The following is a 15767-nucleotide window of genomic DNA, read 5'->3' as shown; positions in this document are numbered from 1 at the left end:
AAAAGCAAACACCATTTTATTATATATATAAAAGTTTATTCATTTTATAAAATGCCCTACGCTGTACATACTGTAGTAGATTCTGTGTAATGCAGGACACACTAATTATGCGTGGCTTCTTCTACATCATACACATGCCAAAACAAAGAATTTAGCTCGCTAGACATCACCACATTAGAACACGTACTGTAGAAGAAAAATACACAGATTTCCAAAGTACTTTGCACTTACATTCAGTGGAAAATGGCTGCAGCAAAACACTTAAAGAACCTCACGATTAGTTTTGGTTGGTTTTGTGTTTGATTTGATTTATTTTTTTGTATGTGGAACATCAACAAAGCCCTTGTGATGAAAACCGAAGGTGTTATTTTCAGGGAAGACTGCGAATGACGCACTGCGTGAAACGAGCCCAAAGTAAATGCATCGCCAGGGCCCCCTACAGGCCGCAACTGGCATTACACTCTGAAACTTTAAAGCATTGGTGTGGCCAACGAAGTGGAAGTGTAAAGAAATAATATTAACATTAAAAACTCCCAAATAAAATAACCACATGTTATATGTGAGAATTAGATTTGGCAGGTTTGAGTTCATGCCCTCTTTTTTTCAAAAAGTACACCATGAAAAATCATGTTCAACTTTTGCACTTCACTAGAATGAAAGGTATGGTATGCCTGTCTGGTATGTATTAAAATTCTTCCTACAATCAAAACTACACTATGTAAATGAATGGTGGGGCCAAAAGGAGGAAGTTCGTAAAACCATGATAAACAGGTTTTATGTAAAATTTGATTATTTTCATATTCTGTACATATTAATATGCAATGATTTGATGTAATACTTTGATATTTAGTTTATTGCTGTTGACGATGCTGATAAATTATTAGTAGTCACCTTCTGCTGAACATGAATATCCACACAAACAGGGAATGCTGATGCCATGTGGCCCAGTTGCTGTCAATGTCCCACAGTTACAACTTGGGACAGTGAGAGTTTTAAATCTTGGTTAAGAAAACCCTTAGCAAGACATCCTTTAGCCAAAGTAAAAGAAATCTGATAAAAGTTAAGTACAGGAAAGTGACAAAGCTCGACACCACTATTTATCACTGACGATACTGGAGCAAAATTTTAAAAAGCTGAAAACCATCTAAAAGTTAAAGTTGGCAAAGCTTCCTCATAATGTTTTGCTTTACATACATATTTTTGAATGTAAAAATCATTTTTCTCTAGAGTTGGATAGCTGATAACCATCATGGAGCAGATGACGTTTGCTTTGCCTACACGCTCACTACCTCAACCCAGTTGTGGCTGTTCACACGCGGAGGTGTGACAGGTGCACAGCAGGACACTGAAACTAAACCTACCTGTGCATAGCCAGAATATATATATTTATTTTTTTTCCATGTGAACACCAATGAAACAAGATGCCCGAAAACAAATAGACAAACCCAGCGTCTGGTTTTAGCTGAACTGTGCCACATTTGAGCCGTATTCTAGACTGCAGTCATGTATTATTTACTCCAACTTACCTCTTCTACAGGGCGTTAACCATGTGACTTCTAAAACCAACCAAACAAAAAACAAACAAATAAAACAACTAATTGCAAACAATTAGCTCCCGAGACGAATGGAGGAACGTGACGTAACGAAATATATAAAAAATAAATACATTTAAAGAGACTGATACTACAACACTGGAACTGGAGATTAGGTGGAAAAAATAGAAAGCAGGTAAGACTCTTAGCCAGACACCATGCAGCAGAGTCCGGGGAAGCGTCTCTTCCTCTGTCTGATCAGTGGGTGAGGAGTCAGATTCAACAAGCTGCTGTCATCTGGAACAAACAAACACGTCATGTAGAGAAAAAGTCACAGTGGTCCCAGCCTTCGTACTGGAGCCTCAGCCAGAGATCATTGTTTCTATTGTATTATTTATTTCATTATTTTGTTTATAACGGTCTCTACTATTAAACATGTTATAGCACAGCAGCCTCAGCTATGCTAAGCTAAAAGCTGAGCTTAAACAAATGTTTTGTTCCTTTTTTTATACCTTGGTTTTTCAGCGGCAAAGGCATCGTGTCCCTGAGTTTGCTGAGTAAGTTTCTCATCTCTCTCATATCTCTGTGATCGCAAAGAAACAAAGAATCAGCGGATCGTTACTGGGTTTCTGCAGCATCAACAGAGAAAATGAACTGAGGAACCAGATGCAGTGAATGTACCTCTCTATGTTCTCAATGTCATTTCCCACCAGCCACTGCTCCTGAGGGAAGTCGATGGGAGAGGAAGACCTGTCCTCCAGGATCGGAACGTCAGAGCTTTCATCCACCCTAAAGTCCACTCTTGGTTCTGAGTCAGTTCCTTTGGGACAGAACAAAGACAGCAACACCTTATAAACAACTGCATCCACTACATGAGACAAAAGATGGCTGGTTTCCACAGCACAGAAAACCACACAGATAATCCATAACAGAGTGACTATTATTTACACTCTTATGTCTAATTGAATTGAATAACATCATTCAAAAATTAATAACTGTCATGTAACTTTTTGGTTGTGAACACCCAGCAGTGTTCATCTACTGACAACATGCTGAACGACCAGTGGGTGGCAGCAACATGCCTTTAACTGGTCGTTTGCAACTTTTAATATCTCATACTTTATTAAAATAATAACTTTTTTAACATTTACTTTTTTCTTTAACTGTGTACATCTACAAATCAAAATAAGAGCTAGGTTACAGTAATTTGGGGCATTTAAGGTTGTGAAGAATCTGCATTTACTGTAGATTTCACGATCTGGCTTTTAATCTGTAAAGAATTACTTCATGGGATTCATACAGATGCACATACACATGATCAGTCTGTCCTTCTTAGCTTTTCCTATGGATTCATATAATAAAATTGATCAAATTAAAAATTTTTTAAAACCCTTAAAAGTACTTTGTGGTGCATTTCTGTTCTGTCTAACAACATCATGATGTTTATTTTATTATGGTAATTTAACATAATATTATTTAAGATAATAATTTAATGTAATAATTATGATTGTACTTTTCCTGTGAAGCTGCAGCACCCCCAGCAGGCACATGGATTTGAGCATCTCTGTTATGAACATCTCCAGACAACACTGTAGCTGGATGAAGAGCCGACAGATCTCAGGGTGGATTTCTCCGTCCTCTGGACTGTAGCAGGAGGAGGAGCAGGTAGAGGAGGAGCAGGGGTGGGGGTTAGTGGAGGGGGGAAGAGGGAAACAATTCAGTTATTCAAAGTGAGAATGTGTACATTCTAAACATGTTGCATTATTACAATTTTGCACTGATATCAAATGTGACTTTATAGCAAATGTACTGTATTCACAGACTCTGGAGTTACTTTGCAAGATTAACAATTCGATTTCAGAGCCTGCGACTAAATGACCAATATGATGACATGGAGAGTAACAATAAAATGCCTGATTTCCTACCAGCTACTTTGCACTTCTTAGGCTTAAACTAAATATAATTGCTTTATAAAGTACTTTATTAAAACAAATGCATTGATTTATTATAATTCCTGTCTATTTCTGTATCTTCTGTTGGAATAATAGCACATTGTTTCAGGGATAAACAGCATTTCAGCACAATGGACAAATTACATGTTTCAGGAAAACCCATTCGGGGCGCGTTTGGCTTTTTTTCAGTTATCACATTTTACTCTCACTGCGTTTCTCTCACCCCGACACAGAAATGACGGCCAGGTCCTGGTGAGCTGCTCGGGCCATGGAGCATCCTTTGGTCCGCGTTTGGTGCATCTGAGCCCGCAGAGACGGACAATCTGCCGAGATCTCCCCGACGGATATGACCTGCTCCCGGTAGAGCGCTACGAGGGTGTTGAATTCCTGCACAGTCTGAAAAAAACATGAAATAAATATTGTTGTTAGCCAATAACACAATTAAATCATCTTCGATTCCTTGTGCCTTTTTTTCTTCCAAACGATTCTTTGCGCCTTTTTTTCTTTTGTCCCTTTGCGCCACCGCTGCACCTGTACAACACACCACGGTTATGTGGCGGATAAAATGAAGAACGCTGGTGCGGTACGTTCAACGCCGACGTCCAGCAGCATCAGCCATTTGTTTTGAGCGCTCACCATCCTGCTGCAGTCCACAGCCCCCTCCGCGCTCTCCCTCCGCTCCGGCTCCGTCTGCGCGCCTCTACTGAGGGGGAAAATGCTCCCTGCTGATCGTGGGCGCTTTTTCCGCCCGTACGGTGCAGAACTCATGCATGCACATTCACCACCGAAGACCAAGCAGCTGCAGACACACAAAGACAGCGCCTGTTTTCGGGGAGCCGCGGTGTCCTCTATAGAGCCGGGAGCCTCTCGCACACGGACGGGTTCGATTTTAAAGCTCCCGCAGGAGACGTGCGGCTGTTCCACGGATCGGGACTGTGAAACGGGCCGGACGGACCCCCAGCAGCTTCCTCAGCATCCCAGCCGAGAGGAGAGTCACCTTCAGCCCCTCCTGAAGGCCGAGACGGAGGCTTCTCGGTCTTCCGCCGCGCGCTCACGTGTGAGGAGGATTCAGAGGGAGCCAACAGCAAAACAAGTCGTCACCCTCCGCCTGACGATTAACTGTTTGGTAACAGCGGTGGTCCAGAAAAACAACTTCCAGGGCTTCTCCAATGTCACATTATGTTACATATATGTAGTTACTATGTTCATGAAAATAACAGACACGGCTTTAAAGGAGGATATATAATAAACTGGTTAAATTATCTTCCCTTCTATCAACGTCTCTTAAAATAAAATATCTCTATAACTCTAGAGTTTTCTGCTCAGATTGCTTTTGGCCAAAGTCTCCATAGCATAAGTATCAGTTATGACATCATCTAAACCGCCAAAGTCCTCAAGATTTCATCTGAAGGACGTCATCACCTAGAACTGTTTAAATAATATAAAGGGACATTACAACAATAAGCACAGAATTTAATAAAGTCGCTTCAAAGCAGTATTTATTTGTAGGGTTTTAAACTATATCACATATAATTATAAATAATTTTGAGTAGGAATAGAATTCAAGTGCCCTTTCCCTCTAACTTAAATATTTAGTAGGTTGTTTGAAAATAATAAGTCTCATTGTACTAACCACATTGCACAAGACTGGATGTGGTGAAGGCAAGAAGCACAGAATATTATTATTGGCTCATACTATAAAAATGCAATTTAAACTGTGTTTTCAAGCATTGTGCTCTCATTTATCCTGACCTGATATAAGATGTACAGTATCTGGAACATTTAACACTGAAACAGCACAGGCTCTGTCCCCTTATGGACACAAACTCACATACAGTAATAGTGCAACACAGACTCTCAAGAGTTTGTTTCTCAAAAGAAAAAGTAGTACAAGAGAAAACAGAAGAGCAGGAAAACCAGGATCCAGTTGACTGAGCGGATGTAAATGATGACCAGGCCGATGTTGAAGAGCCAGCCCTGCATGCCGGTGAAGTCCAGCGTGTGCAGGGCGAAGCCTGCATTAGCAAAGTGCCAGCGTCTCCTCGCCATCATGGTCTGTCTCTGATAGCCTGGAGCCAAACAGATTGAGGACTGATTATAAGCTTGTGTATGTAATGCTGCTGTGGTTCACGTTTCTCACTCACTTATTAACTGAGCAAAGCAGTATTTATTCGCATTAATCACTTGTTAATACAGTAGGTGTTCATTTACAATTCAAAGCAAAGCAATTCAGCCTAACTGTTACTCTATGTATTTGTTTGAATATGCATTTTTATTGGATTTGTTTTACAGGCATATTGCTTGTAAACCTGTTGAACAACAAACCCCTGCAAAAACAACTTTTATGATCGCACTGTAAAAAAGGGAGATATCCCTTCTTAGCTCCACAGGGAACTAGGTCATGAAAGCTGTGTCAACCACAGACACGATAAACAGTTAGCAAACTTTACTTCCAGCTCCCTGTGACCCTGAACAACAGGAAAACTACAGTGGATCTTACATTTGAGGAAAGAGAAAAAAACTGACACAGTTTCAGTTTCTCACCCCAAAAGGTACGAAATCCTTTCTGAACGCTGGGTAGGGGCCATTTGGCACATGGAGCATTGTGGAAATTCTGCTTGCGGGTGGAGTGCACTTTTGGAAACATCGCCTTCACGTTTTGATCGAGCTCTGTAGGTGAACACAATCACAGCACAACCCGTATGAAACAACACAATTACACTGAGAAACTAGCTGTTTGGATTTTAAAAGTAGTCCAGAGTAGTACTTTGTTCTGAGCTGAGGTGTGCTTGGATCTGTGGAGGAAGCTCACCTTTGTGGATGTTTGTGTGTGAGATGAGTGTGCGGCAGAGAGGGCAGGGTGTGTTCGCTGTCCTGCTCCTGGCAAGCGTGCGGAGACACGGCTCGCAGAAGATGTGACCGCAAGGATGACAGCTGTGGGGGCTGAAGTAGATGTCGAGACACACGGCGCAGGTCACGCCCTCTCGGTCCTCCTCACCGTCCAGCGGCGCCCTGCTCACACTCCCAGCCTGCACGCAACACCACACGCATTTTGGGTTTTCTTTTTAATAGTGTTTCAATAACAAGTAGAAATCATGTAATATTTACAATTTCATTAACATTTGATAGTGGCCTCACCTGCTCCTCCTCCAGCTGACTTTTCAACCAGAGCTCTCTCCTCCTTTGTTTTCTTCGCACACTCTTCAGACGGTTCTTCTCTCTTTTGCTCAGCCTGTTTGAGACTGACGAGGCTTGAGACTGAAACCATAAGAAACACACACACGCCAATTGAAATCCTAAACACGTTAAATGACTGGATTTAATTTAATTTTAATTTAGTAGTAGTACCAACATACCAGAACTACCTCCTCTTGCTCAGCTTCATCATCAGAGACCGTTCTTCCTCTGATGAGCATGTCTGAATCTGAGACATCTTCTCGTCCAGGAGACGCATCATTTGTGGGATTTTGCAGCAGGGCTTGCTCTGACTGTCTCTCCCTAAAACCAGATGTGTGGCAAGCGATGGCGCTGAACGATGCTTCGGCGCCTGTGTCAAACGGCTGACTTGCGGGGGAAGATGCAGGCAACTGTGTATCTTCATCCACCCCTGCATTTGACAAATTAAGAGCAGACCCGTCCATAAGACCTGCAGGGCAGAAACACGACAACCTGAAAGCAGCATCATCTTCCATACTGCACCTTCTTCTATTAGAAATGCAATACAGAGGACTGAAAGGTAATGTGTCCTCACTGTCAGTCAGTGTGTCTGTGGCCTCTGCAGTAAACACATCAGACATCACAGCCATACAGTTAAACGGTGATCTGTTCGGTGCAGGACTCTCTTCACTGTTCTGAAGGGGGTCTGACAGCAGACAAGCTTGTCCTGCTCTCCCAGGTCTCATCCTCCTAGGTTGGACAATGAGGACATGTTTTCTTTGGTCACAATCCACACGGCTTTTGTTGAGGTGGACCGTGTTATACCGGCCGCAGGGACACTGACTATTGCTAAGGAAGTTGAAACCACCCAGTCGAGCGCTGCAGTTCTGACAGTTTAGTTTTCCCACAGTCCATTGTGCCTAGATCATAACACAGACAAACAGGTTACAGAAAATGTTACGTTTTAAACACTCAATTATCAACCTGCAACACTGGATTTTGCTGAAATCGACACACTCACCTGATGAACAGAGGTCAGTATCCAGTCTGGCAGCAGATCAGCATTAACATGCCAAATATTACAAACAGCAGCTGAGCTGATCGTTTCATCAACCTGCTTCCAAATGAAAGAGACACATGAAAATAATGAGGGACACTTCTCAACAACTTAAGAACATTATGATTGAACCTATAATAAATACAAATATTTTTAGAAATTGAGATCTTAAAATGGCAGCTGTCAAACGATGTCGGCACAGCTGCAGAATATTTACCTAGAAATACAGATAGACTACAGATGAGTTAAACAAATGACGCTGATGTTAAAGATTTTCACCCACCATCTCCAAACATGTTGAGTCTATGACAAGTTTGCGACAACGCCTGCAGCGGAGCATGGTTCCCTGTGACACAGTACAGCACAGTAAAGACATGCGACTGAAAACATACCAAGAATAACCTATTCTTTATTAAACACTCTCCTGCTCTGCTTGAGACTGTCAGTGAATAAAGTGGAGAAAAAATATATAAATATACATAAATATAATATGACAAAAGTGTGTTTGAAAGGCGAGACTACCGTGTTTTTGTTAGTAAAACCTTGTTGACCCTGAACGCAACCTCTGAGCTGTGACAGTGATCGAACTACAGTATGAACAGTACAGTATGAACAGTTAAAGACAGTTATAGTTTTCTCCTGTTCGATCGAGGGCAATACGTGAATAACAGTAGCTACAGTAACTAACGTGAAGACCGCAAAATGAAAATAACCCCGCTTGAGTTTAACGTGCAGCATAACTAGCCCCGTTGTTGCGTCGCCTAAACGTTCAAAAAATGGCACAGGACATATTATCATTATTATGAAACATAAACACCCACCTGACATCTGTGTGGACTTTGACAAAGAATCCCAGCGCACAAAAACAACGAAGTTGACACAACCTAGTGTTTTCCCTCTCAGCAAACACGTGACGTCATGACCTGGGACATTCCTACGGAAAGCCCGAAACACCAAAAAATCCGCGTGCGACAAAAAAAAATGCTCTTTTAAAACATGGATGTGGTGACGCGCCTGAAAAACAGAACGTTGAACAACACATTAAATCGAATCCACAGCCAAATATTGTATTATTTAAACACTGGCCGCTGCAGGGCTCTGTCTCAGATCCACTTCTCTTCCACCTATAATAACGTCATGGTAGAACAAACTGATTTGCTGCATTAAATAAAAAGATGGTTCTGGTGCTTTTGCCCCTTCTTTCATTCTGAAGTTGACCATGTGTTATCCTCAGTATTTGGTCTCTTACCGCTCATACAACAACAACAAAGCCTCAATCTACTTATAAATGAGCATAATGTTCATGGTATTTAATAAGCTATACCACTGTAATAAATATTCTTTTTAAATTTTAACATGCTAAAACAAAAGATTTTAAAAATCCCCCAACCAATCTTCCTCCTAAGACCTTGAGTCCTCTACCAGAGGCCTGGGAGCTTGAGGGTCCTGTTCAGTATCTTAGCTATTCCTAGGACTGCACTCTTCTGGACAGAGATCTCAGATGTTGTTCCTGGGATCTGTTGGAGCCACTGTCCCAGTTTGGGGGTCTCTGCCCCCAGTGTTCCTATCACCATGGGGACCACTTGTGCCCTCACCCTCCCCATCTGCTCAATCTCTTCTTTCAGCCCTTGGTACTTCTCGGTCTTCTTGTGCTCCTTCTTCCTGATGTTGCTATCACCTGGGATTGCTACATCTGTCACTACAGCCTTGTTCTCTTGTTTGTCCACCACTACTATGTCGCGTTGATTGGCCATTACCAGTTTGTCAGTCTGTATCTGGAAGTCCCACAGGATCTTAGCTTTGTCATTCTCAACCACCTTTGGAGGTGTGTCCCATTTGGACTTTGGGACTTCCAGCCAGTACTCAGCACAGATGTTCCTGTACACTACGCCGCACACTTGGTTATGACGTTCCATGTATTTCCTTCCTGCTAGCATTTTGCATCCCGCTGTTATGTGCTGGATTGTTTCAGGGGCATCTTTGCACAGCCTGCGCCTGGGGTCCTGCCTGGTGTGGTAGATCCCAACCTTGATCTGGTACTCAGAGCCTGCTCCTGTGCTGCTACAGTAGGATCAGTGCCTCCGTGCTGTCTTTCACTCCAGCTTAGTCCATCCACTTATAGGATTTGTTAATATCACTTCTTCTATCTGTCAGTGGTTCATACCGTGCAGGGGTTTGTCCTTCCATGAGGGTTCCTCCTCTTCCTTACCCTCCTCCTCTGTTTTCTGCTGCCTGAGGTATTCACTGAGCACATCAACAGTTGGGGGGGCATCTTCCTGATGTATAAATGGAGCTTAGTTGTTTCATCCTGGATAGTGGCTTTGACGCTCACTAATCTTTGGCCTTCTTCCTTACGCTTAGCGTACAGTCTCAGGGTGCCGGATTTCGGGTGAAACCCTCCATGCATTGTAAGGCGCTTTCTTGTCTTGGTGTGAGTGGCTTCCATCTCCTCTTTTGACCAGCTTATTATGCCAGCAGAGTAGCTGATGACCGGGAGGGCAGAGGTGTCGATTGCCCAGACTTTGTTCTTCCTATTCAGCTGACTTGTCAGGACGTGGTTACCATTTGCCTGTGTGATTCCAAGGTATTTGTAGCTATCCTCCACATCTGCTATCTTGCCTTCTGGTAGTTCCTCAGTTCCTCCCCCTCAGTCCTGACTACCTTTCCTCTCCTTGCTACCATCCGACCACGCTTATCTAATCCGAATGACACTCCGATGTCTTGGCTGTATATCCTCTGTTGGCATCTAGGGTTGTTAAGTACTTCCCCATTGAGTTCTGGATGAAGGTTCTTAGTGTCCTGTTGACCTTGTATAGTTCTGAGCATTCCATGATCCCTGTGTGAGCTGGTGATTCATGTCCAACTTCAGAGCTGTGTCAGGGGAGGATCTCATTACAGGGCTGCTGTCAAGCATACAATGGTTGTGAGGGCGGCTCTGCGGGCTTACCTTGTTGTCTTGTAGTCAATCAAGGTTTATATGTCTGGTCTTACACTCTCAGGTGACTGCTTTGTCTACCAGTAGCTGGTGTTTTGCTCCCCTAATGTTAATACCAAGTCCCTTCTGGGGGCTGCTCATGTATTGATCCATGTGCCTGCTCATCATGGCTGTCAGGCTATGATGCCTGATAGAAGCTTCCATGTTGTGCAGAGACAGGTTATTGGGAGGTAATTTTTACAAACAGTATATCTGTATATATATATTCTCTCTGAAATAATTTTGTGATTTCACTGGATGAACGGAATAAACTCAAAGGAGGTTTAACAGCAGGTGGCAGTGTTTCACCTTTGCATCCTGTGTTTTTTGACTGTGTAAGAAAAAAATCATTATTATAGCAATCTTATAAATTGTCAGTCATATAAATTGGTACATAAATAAATGGTAAGTAAATGATATATTACCTGGAAACAAGGTGAAGGTAAAATCTATTGTGAAACATGGATGTTTAGAAACTTCCAAGGCGCACACCCAAATAGCATAAAGCAATATTATTAATTAAAAATATATATATAACAAAGTTAGGGAAATATACATAATGCGTTATACGTAATGAAGTTTAGAAATATTTAGAAAAAAAAATAGAAAAAAACTCTTTGGTCACTGAAACGATAAGCCTAACTTGTTTCAAGGAAATTAATATTTAAAATATCCTACAAAAACTATAATTGTTGATGCCAGTCTGGAAGAAACAGCGGAGAAACACTTAGCGCGTGTGTTAATCGCGACACCTTCACCGTCCGAGCATCCGACTAAACAGATGCAAACACTAAGTCTCTGTTACATCCCCACAGACATGTGACGCATTTTCCATCATCGGTATAAATGCGCAACATCATTCTCCTTCAGCAGCCGAGACACGCAGACCTTCTCTGCGCCAAGCAGTTCACTATGCCCTGTTCACCGCACGGCGGTGTCATGCGCACCTGCGTGTACAACAAGTGACCCCAAGTCTCCAACCAAACCGACTTCACCAGCAATGGACAGCACAAACAACACGACGACCTGGTCTCAGTCTGAGAACCCTTTCAACACAACCCTCCAACCTGAAGATGAGGAGGTGAAGCTGGGTTATCAAGTGGTCACATCCTTTCTGCTCTGCGCGCTCATACTGTGCGCAGTATTTGGGAATGCGTGCGTCGTGGCAGCCATCGCTTTGGAGCGGTCTCTGCAGAACGTGGCCAACTACCTGATCGGCTCTCTGGCGGTCACCGACCTGATGGTGTCCGTGCTGGTGCTGCCCATGGCGGCGCTTTACCAGGTTTTAAACCGGTGGACCCTGGGGCAGATTCCGTGCGACATCTTCATCTCTTTGGATGTGCTGTGCTGCACCTCGTCAATCCTCCACTTGTGCGCCATTGCTCTGGACAGATACTGGGCCATAACAGAGCCAATAGACTACTTGAAGAAGAGGACTCCGAGAAGAGCGGCAGTTCTAATTAGTGTGACTTGGCTCGTCGGTTTCTCCATCTCAGTGCCGCCTATGCTGATTATGCGCTCCCAGCCCAGCAGCTTGGCAGAGGACAGGGCGAACCCAAAGCAGTGTAAAATCAGGCAAGACCCCTGGTACACAATATACTCCACATTCGGTGCTTTTTACATCCCGCTGACACTGATGCTGGTTTTATACGGACGTATATTCAAAGCTGCCAGGTTTCGGATCAGGAGGACTGTGCGTAAAACCGAGAAAAAGAAAGTGTCCGACTCCTGCTTGGCGCTATCGCCCGCGCTGTTTCACAAAAAGACGCACGGGGACGCGCAGGGCAAGAGCTGGAAGAGAAGCGTGGTCCCCCGGCCGCTGCCGAGCGTCAACGGCGCCGTGAAGCACGCGGAGGACGGCGAGTCCCTGGAGATCATAGAAGTTCACAGCAACTCCAAAGGCAACGTGCCGTTGCCCAACACGCCGAGCACCGTGCCGCTGTTCGAGAGCAGACACGAGAAGGCGACGGAGGCGAAGCGCAAGATCGCGCTGGCACGGGAGCGCAAAACGGTGAAGACCCTGGGCATCATCATGGGCACCTTCATCCTCTGCTGGCTGCCCTTCTTCATCGTCGCCCTGGTCATGCCATTTTGCCAGGAGTCGTGCTACATGCCGCGCTGGCTGGCGGATGTCATAAACTGGCTCGGCTACTCCAACTCTCTACTCAACCCCATCATTTACGCGTACTTCAACAAAGACTTTCAGAGCGCTTTCAAGAAAATAATCAAGTGTAATTTCTGCAGACAGTGATGGGAAAGGCTTTGGTGAGGTTTGATCTAGTGTTAGATCTAGAGACGATCCACAGGGAAATTGGAACATTTTAAATACTGTATACAAATGGCACAACGAGATTGTTCAGAATAAAGAATGATTGTGATATATTTACTGTTGATCATCATCGTTAAATGTTCCCAGAGATGTCAGTAGCCTATGCATATAGATAAAGCTGTGATTGTTCGATCAAAGCTCCATGTTTCTCATTCTGCTCTGTAAGGTTCAATAAAATACTTTTTAAAATAATTTATTTCTTTTTTTCACTTTCTTCAAAGTCTACTTTTCTCAATGGGATTACTTGAACAATAAGATGCATAATTAAAGGCAAAAGAGATGAAGGTAATAAAGATTACGTTTTAACCAACAAAAATAGAAAGTTTGATAAATGTATAATAATCTCAGTTCCTAAGCAAAGCATCATATATGAGTCAATTGCTTATATGTCACATCAAATGGAGTGTGATTTTCAGCTTTGTGATTTGGGGCAGATGATCAGGTAATAATTTAGTTTTGTAACTTTTAATAAAACCAATTACAAAAATTAAATAAAAACAGTTTTCTCTATTTTGAAATAAACTTCTATTTTACTATGTATTCTAATACTGTGTTAATATATAATTAGAAACTGTGACTATATATATATTTTTTTTTTGTCTGTGCGTGTGTGTGTGTGTGTGTGTGTGTGTGTGTGTGTGTGTGTGTGTGTACTCCACATTGCTTTTTTATTTTTTATTATTTTTAATTTTCAGTGTCCTCCAGTACCTGCAATGATTTACAGTATAAAATCATGGAAAATATTTTCATTAGCATCTGGTTTCCACAACTGTCCTCCAGCAAGACACACTGTATGCTGTATGAGATATGTTTCCTATACTGTACAGTAGCTGTCAATGGGGGACTGTAGCATCTCAGCACATTCTGGTTTGAGTCATCTGGCTAAAGGGCAGATTGTTTACACTTCTTAAACCTGTATTGAGCAGTGGAGCAAAATTTAGGTCCGCATTCGTTAAGATTTGAAACCAACTGAGACGTTGCTATTCTGATATCTTCATGGAAAAATATGATTTTAAAAATATACAATGAAAGTAATAGGGAGAATTTCAACCATCCATCTTTGGGAAAACTAAATCACAGTATCATGAACATGTTTTTCAGATCTAAATCCTCTACAAATGAAATATGTCACTCTTCTCAAAGTGTCTTCAAACAGCAACCTGAGTCCCAGATTGTTTTCCCTAAGGTCGACCTGCACTCTGATCTCCTCATATCTTGCATGTCTGGATGGGCTCAGTCTCAGGGCTGATTGCTAAACAAATAAAGTCCTTATTAAAGGCAAGAAAGAAGGATGGAACCGGCACGAGGAGCATGTCACATGTAGTGGTTGGGCAAACAGGCAGGTTCATACAGTAGAAAGGGCGACAAAACAAGAACACATGCACATAGAGTGCGTATAAGCACACAGACAATTGTCACAGGCTTCAATAAAGGCTGCATCATTAAAAGGCTGGTGGGGGTGCTTTAGTAACATCTTTCTGCCCCTTCCCTCCATCACTCACAGCCTCATAACATATAAGTCTGACTTAAAAAGGCTGCGAAGGGGGAAGGCAGATGGATGCTAGAGAGGTGGTCACCATAGCAACATATCGTAGATGCAAACTCCGGGGGCCGAGGGGCAATTACCTGATCAAAGGCCTGTTGTGGCACAGGGATACAGAGGTGTGTGTGAGGGGCCCACAGCTGGCAGCTACTGTACCTCAGACAATAAGCAGGTGTAGTGTTGATTTTATATTTGTTTTTGACTACAGCGATCGTTTGGGTGCTTTCAACAAAGGGACAGAAACTTACTCTCTTCACAGGTAGTAGAGTTATGGAAGTTTCCATAAGGAACTGGAAGGTTTAATAACAGAGGAAGTAGTAAGAATACTCTGATTTATTAATTCAAACATTCTCCAGTTTAAAGTTTTCAGTTTTGAATGTTTCTTTTCTATTTCCTATTCCTTAAAAAATCCTTTTGGTGCATCACATGAACACTAGATGTCATTTAACAGTCCAGTGCAACTATTTTGTGTGGCTTTAATTAGTTGCTTGCACCAGTGAATGAAAAATTATAGGATGTTGTTTTAGCTTCCATTTTAATTTAGTCATTTAATTTGAACCATTTGCGTGGTCAATTACCACTGAATAATAAGTGGAATGCTGCCTGTTCACTCTGTGAACCCAGGAACAAAGTGTTACTGTAGTTGTTGCCTTGTCTCTCCAGCCGCTTGTTCCTGAAGTTTCCTTTCAAACAGGAGTTGCCTGTCAACTTAGAAGTCATTTCCCAAACCAACAGTCAACAGCTAGATGGTGAGTGAAGCTGCTTCGTGACCCAGATTTGCTGAGCTTGACTGGGACGGTGTAAAACCATTAGAACCGCTGACAGGCTTTATTGGCTGCAGATGCGTGAGTATTCTCCAGGTTTGTTGGCCGCGCTTGCTCAGAGGCTGCGTCCGAGGGCACTCGCCTGTAAATCAGCCTGCATATTGAAGGAGGTGAGGAGTGCGGATTGAATTTCATGAACTGTTCAGTCATGTTTTCCCCTGCAGGGGCACCGGCGGCACTTGGCTGTCATAGGAATTACGCTACGCTGTGTGACAACCTCGCAGAACTCAAGACAAAGAGAAGGAGGTCTTCTTTGGATTCCTTCTTGGAACTGCTAATGAGTTCAGAGAAAAGAAGAAGGAACCTGAAAATTTTTTTTTAGGAAAAGGAACCTTTTGTTGTAAAAAGTACATCCTGCACGTACAGTCTCTATATTTCAACCAATGAATCCTGAGCAGCT

At 42.7% G+C, this 15767-nt stretch overlaps 3 protein-coding genes across 7 annotated transcripts; 1 reads left to right on the top strand and 2 right to left on the bottom strand.

Moving 5' to 3' along the window:
• Positions 1 to 14: 14 nt before the first annotated feature.
• LOC114866565 (regulator of G-protein signaling 7-binding protein B) lies at positions 15 to 4744 on the bottom strand. Its single transcript, XM_029168452.3, has 6 exons — positions 4121 to 4744; positions 3708 to 3880; positions 3046 to 3176; positions 2214 to 2352; positions 2045 to 2115; positions 15 to 1829 (listed from the first exon to the last, which is right to left on the bottom strand). Exons 1-6 carry the CDS (start codon positions 4250 to 4252, stop codon positions 1738 to 1740), a joined length of 738 nt encoding a protein of 245 aa, XP_029024285.1. The 5' UTR covers positions 4253 to 4744; the 3' UTR covers positions 15 to 1737.
• A 222-nt stretch (positions 4745 to 4966) lies between these two features.
• On the bottom strand, positions 4967 to 8658 carry rnf180b (ring finger protein 180b). 5 transcript variants are annotated; one of them, XM_029168442.3, is made up of 9 exons: positions 8519 to 8658; positions 7981 to 8043; positions 7662 to 7757; positions 7236 to 7560; positions 6841 to 7130; positions 6623 to 6742; positions 6297 to 6513; positions 6029 to 6154; positions 4967 to 5553 (listed from the first exon to the last, which is right to left on the bottom strand). In XM_029168442.3, exons 2-9 carry the CDS (start codon positions 8035 to 8037, stop codon positions 5357 to 5359), a joined length of 1428 nt encoding a protein of 475 aa, XP_029024275.1. In that variant the 5' UTR covers positions 8038 to 8043; positions 8519 to 8658; the 3' UTR covers positions 4967 to 5356. The 5 variants fall into 5 exon arrangements, with proteins under 5 accessions (XP_029024275.1, XP_029024277.1, XP_055369520.1 ...); XM_029168444.3 differs by having other exon boundaries at positions 6841 to 7091; XM_055513545.1 differs by having other exon boundaries at positions 6841 to 7560.
• Positions 8659 to 11531: 2873 nt separating this feature from the next.
• htr1ab (5-hydroxytryptamine (serotonin) receptor 1A b) lies at positions 11532 to 13458 on the top strand. The gene has a single exon (XM_029168448.3). The coding sequence runs from the start codon at positions 11672 to 11674 to the stop codon at positions 12920 to 12922; it is 1251 nt and encodes a 416-aa protein (XP_029024281.1). The 5' UTR covers positions 11532 to 11671; the 3' UTR covers positions 12923 to 13458.
• The last annotated feature ends 2309 nt before the right edge of the window (positions 13459 to 15767 follow it).

Source organism: Betta splendens, chromosome 12, assembly GCF_900634795.4.
Source record: "Betta splendens chromosome 12, fBetSpl5.4, whole genome shotgun sequence".
NCBI lineage: Eukaryota > Metazoa > Chordata > Actinopteri > Anabantiformes > Osphronemidae > Betta > Betta splendens.
The sequence above is the reverse complement of the archived record's forward strand: the minus strand, read 5'-3'. Positions and strand labels throughout refer to the sequence as shown.

Bases quoted from the DNA above. Each gene is read 5' to 3' on its own strand.
- rnf180b (XM_055513545.1), bottom strand. From the start codon at position 8,037: ATGCTCCGCTGCAGGCGTTGTCGCAAACTTGTCATAGACTCAACATGT. The intron at 6,743-6,840 runs GTATGTTGGTAC...TTATGGTTTCAG, and splicing joins AGCAAGAGGAGGTAGTTCTG to TCTCAAGCCTCGTCAGTCTC. The intron at 6,155-6,296 runs GTGAGCTTCCTC...GTTCACCTACAG, and splicing joins ACACACAAACATCCACAAAG to AGCTCGATCAAAACGTGAAG.
- htr1ab (XM_029168448.3), top strand. From the start codon at position 11,672: ATGGACAGCACAAACAACACGACGACCTGGTCTCAGTCTGAGAACCCT.
- LOC114866565 (XM_029168452.3), bottom strand. From the start codon at position 4,252: ATGAGTTCTGCACCGTACGGGCGGAAAAAGCGCCCACGATCAGCAGGG. The intron at 3,177-3,707 runs GTGAGAGAAACG...CTCCTGCTACAG, and splicing joins GCCGTCATTTCTGTGTCGGG to TCCAGAGGACGGAGAAATCC. The intron at 2,353-3,045 runs GTACAATCATAA...TCTGTCCCAAAG, and splicing joins GCTGCAGCTTCACAGGAAAA to GAACTGACTCAGAACCAAGA.